Source organism: Olea europaea, chromosome 12 (assembly GCF_002742605.1).
Source record: "Olea europaea var. sylvestris chromosome 12, O_europaea_v1, whole genome shotgun sequence".
Taxonomy (NCBI): domain Eukaryota; kingdom Viridiplantae; phylum Streptophyta; class Magnoliopsida; order Lamiales; family Oleaceae; genus Olea; species Olea europaea.
In genome coordinates, this window is record NC_036248.1 from 30,111,649 (window position 1) to 30,115,869 (window position 4,221).

Consider the following 4,221-nt stretch of genomic DNA (forward strand, 5'->3'; position numbering starts at 1 on the left):
ATTATTATACATTCCTCCCTACCACAACGCAACCCCAAATCGTCCCCTCTGAATTATCGCGGAGCTGCCCTTTTCTTTATTCTCGATCCAATCGCCAATATAGCAGCTAAAATAAACAAACAAAATCTCTAGAAATTAAAGTAAAAGCCTTTTGAATTTCGATTTTTTATGCGTTTTTGTGGTTGTTGAGTTTTTCCTCGTAGCTGTTCGGATTGGCCATGCGACCCTGGTTTTCCGCGATCGGCCTCTCGAGAGAGGACTCCACCGCCGCCGCCAGTAATCAAGCCTCCGATATTATTGTTATCATCTCAAAAGTAGCCGATTCGTTTGAAACGTCCAACTTTCTTGAAACGAATTGTTGTAGATTCAGAAATGGCCTCTGATACTCATGGCCCAAGTCCCAAGGGGCTGCTCTGTAATGCCGGCGCTGGTGCCGCTGCCGGTAATTGCCTCTCACTCTTCTACAACTTTGCTGGTCATTGTAAAAGTTTTTATATGTTGTACTGTTTAATTGTGTAAGATGATGTTTGATTTTGGTTTATAATTGTGGAGAATGTGATTTGTGCTTGAAAATTTTGTATTTTGATTTGGTGATCTTGATATGCTGCAGGAATGATTGCAGCCACTTTTGTGTGTCCTTTGGATGTTATAAAGACTAGATTACAGGTCCATGGGCTACCACAGCTTGTTAATGCTAATATTAATATGAAAGGTGAGGTGACGCATCTTTGGTCGCCTTAGGAAGTTTTATGATTCATAGAGTTAGTGAGATCAGTAATTTGCAAATGCAACTAGTTCTATGATGGTCACTTTTTTTATAAGTTCAACTGTAAATTCATCTTCCATTAACAGAATGTTGAATTAAATCTAACGCAGTATCTGTAGAACTTTCAAAAAAAATTTATTACTACTTAATTTGTGAAAGCTTGACAGTGAATCAATGTTTGAAGATTAAAGGATTTATTTTGAAGCTGGGGTGTAATTTTTTCATATCACAATACAAACACGACTTATTGTTTGCTTCTTGATTTCTTTCACTTTCTTATTCTTGCCCAGGGAGTATTATAGTTGGGAGTCTAGAACAGATATTCCAGAAGGAGGGGTTGCGTGGAATGTATCGTGGACTCTCCCCTACGATGCTGGCATTGCTTCCAAATTGGGCAGTACGTCACATTTCATTGTTTGCTAGTTTTTTCTGCTTGTGGTTATTATGGTGCTTACTGAAGCAGTTCGTTTGCCTTGACATTTACACTTTTGGGGAGGCCTTTTTATCTTTTGGCTAATGTTTCTTTCCTCCATTACGCAAAGGCCCCTAGTCTTTAGTTATATATTTAATTTTTCTCTGTCCTGTCTCAAGAAAGAAAAATGCCATGCGAAATGACCCAGCAATACAATTTTTTCAGGTGTATTTCACAATTTATGAGCAATTAAAAAGTATTCTTGGAGCTGATGGTTAGTTTATTACTTACTTTTCTAATGAAAAAGTGTTTATTTTATCTTTTGATAAAAATATATGTTCACTTCTGTTTTAAATTAACAATAAAACTGCAAGCTTTCCCCTTTGTACCATTACTTACTGTGCCTTATTTTTTTGGCAATTGTAGATGTAAATCATAAGCTATCTATTGGTGCCAATGTGATAGCTGCTTCTGGTGCTGGAGCGGCAACAACTATTGCCACAAATCCTCTATGGGTTGTCAAGACAAGGCTTCAGGTATGCCTCTCATCCAATTTTATGTAAATTCATTAAATGTGGTTTGTTTTTATTAAGCTTTGATGTTGGTATGAAGAGGCTGGTTTTAGTGATGCATGAGCAAACATGAAACTCTGCTCAATGAAATATTATAAATTATTTATGACATTTGAATTCAGTATTTTTCTTCTCAATTAAGTAATCTACAGGATTAAAATTTGCTTACCTCGACTCTGGGTAAGCTATTGTAGAGGTGTGCTATGTTTGCGGTCACTGGGTTCATTTGGAAAGAAGGAAAGCTCCTCTTGATTTTTGGTTTCTGGATCTGGATATTCTCATTCATTTACTAGAGGTCCCTGTATCTTTTATAGATTTCTTTCATTGATGTGCAGCGAAGCAAGACGTCTTCCTTTTTTTTTTGTGATTGTTGCGGCATAAATTCATTTGCTCATATTATTCAAGGAGTATATTTTCTTTTTCACACTAAGGTGCACACCCAGAGGGAGTTGAAAAATATATTTTCTGGAAATATACCGTGTTCCTTATGCATAGAGAATTTTGATTTGTTAAATGGAAAAATGCGGTCCAGATGAATATGGCGTCAAATCACATAAATTTCACTCCTTGTTTGGACTGGGGAATGTAAAATTTTCTTTGCACATATCCTATGCATGGGAGACCCAGTTTCCCGTGGGCCTTTCATTGACCTCTTCTAAATAAAGAATAGTTAAATTGTTGCTCATTTTTCCCTTTCAATTGCTTGTGAAGACACAAGGAATGAGAACCAGTGTAATGCCATACAGGAGCACATTATCTGCCTTAAGGAGAATTGCTCATGAAGAGGGTGTTCGTGGATTGTACAGGTTAGTTAAATGAAATCATGCCAATAGTATGGGGGCTTGAATTTGTGTCAAGGAAATAATTTCTGGCTCTTTACTTTTTATTTTTTTTATTTCTTGTGATCAACAGTGGTCTTGTGCCAGCTATGGCCGGTATCAGTCATGTTGCCATCCAATTTCCAACCTATGAGAAGATTAAAATTTACTTGGCAGATCGGGGTAAGTTTTTACCTTTTTCAGTCTTTAGAAAACAATTACATTGTATTACTTGTCTTGATCTGAACTAAAATCAGAAACTTTTTTATTCGATATGATGATGTTAGATAACACCACAATGGATAAACTCAGTGCAAGTGATGTTGCTGTTGCCTCGTCAGTTTCAAAAATATTTGCTTCCACAATGACGTACCCACATGAGGTATGGTGTGATGAGAATTTCCATCTTTTGACATTCTAGTTTCTATGTACTGAGGCATATCTGCTATGTGCTTAGATAGGCTCGTTTCTTTTACCTTTGTGTTGCAATGACCAACCTAAGGAGATGTGGATGCCAATGACAGCTCCCTATTTATAAGACAAATTGGGTTGAATCGAAATTTTAAATGTAAAATTCCTAACTACTACCACGTGACTATTCATTATAGGTAATATATTCTCTGTTTTTATTTTCTTTAAAGACAAAGAAGATTTAAATATTAAACTGTCCCACCCTGCCTTATTCCCCCATCTACCTGCCAAAAAATGAGAATATCCACATGAATGTGTGATAAGAATAAAAAGAAAGTTACAATTTAAAAGGACAATTAACAGCACAGATATGTTGTATTAATACTTTTAGGCTACGACAACCTTGCTTCCTGTTGATTCCTCTCTCTTTCAGTCCAAGCAGTCTATCAGCAAATTCGTGCTCCTCTCTTGGTATTATTGTATGACTACAACAACTCTTCTTCTTGAAAATGGTTGAAGCTGCTCATTTTGATTGCTATCCATCTTATATGCCACCTAAAATCAATTCCTCAATTCTGAGAAATCTTAAATGCAGGTTGTTCGCTCGAGGCTTCAAGAACAAGGCCGCCACTCTGAGAAGCGTTATTCTGGTGCAGTCGACTGCATAAAGAAAGTTTTTCAACAAGAAGGCATTCCTGGGTTCTATCGGGGGTGTGCCACCAACCTTTTTAGGACAACACCTGCCGCTGTAATCACATTTACCAGTTTCGAGATGATTCATCGGTCTCTCGTTACTTTCTTCTCCCCCGATCCACACCCTCAACCATTGTAATAACGAAACCTGCTTGAAATAGGTCAACAAGTTTACTGGAAAAAATTAATGATATTTCGTTTTTAGTCTCCAAGAATGTCTGTTTTGTTTGATTGATTTTGCTCTTTCCTAATTGGTTGTATGTCTTCAATCTTTATTTATAGCCATTCACAAAGCCCAGCCAATGAGGACGGAATGATGTTCCAATGAATGATGACAACGAAAAATTGTTAAGGTGTGTTTGATTGCAAGTATGGAATTAAAATAAGTTCTAAGCTGTGAGGAATTTGTTCATTAAATGTGTTTGATTGACTTAATTTTCAATTTGGAAAATATTATACTTTTTTATCTTTTGGCATTGGATAGCCATTATTTTCCATGAAAATAGTCATTTTTTTCCTGTTTTTGTTGTTTGATAGCCATTATTTCCA

The 4,221-nt window shown here is 36.5% G+C and overlaps 1 protein-coding gene across 1 annotated transcript; it reads left to right on the forward strand.

Annotated features, from left to right (window-relative positions):
* The first annotated feature begins 23 nt into the window (after nt 1–23).
* LOC111406359 (nicotinamide adenine dinucleotide transporter 1, chloroplastic-like) lies at nt 24–3,965 on the forward strand. Its single transcript, XM_023035773.1, has 9 exons — nt 24–442; nt 611–712; nt 1,057–1,163; nt 1,404–1,452; nt 1,605–1,714; nt 2,462–2,556; nt 2,663–2,751; nt 2,856–2,950; nt 3,575–3,965. Exons 1-9 carry the CDS (start codon nt 373–375, stop codon nt 3,809–3,811), a joined length of 954 nt encoding a protein of 317 aa, XP_022891541.1. The 5' UTR covers nt 24–372; the 3' UTR covers nt 3,812–3,965.
* Nucleotides 3,966–4,221: the final 256 nt, after the last annotated feature.

Excerpts from the sequence above, each read along its gene's own strand:
- LOC111406359 (XM_023035773.1), top strand. The coding sequence starts at position 373 with ATGGCCTCTGATACTCATGGCCCAAGTCCCAAGGGGCTGCTCTGTAAT. Across the intron at positions 443-610 it reads CGGCGCTGGTGCCGCTGCCG|GAATGATTGCAGCCACTTTT; the intron begins GTAATTGCCTCT and ends GATATGCTGCAG. Across the intron at positions 2,752-2,855 it reads AATTTACTTGGCAGATCGGG|ATAACACCACAATGGATAAA; the intron begins GTAAGTTTTTAC and ends TGATGATGTTAG.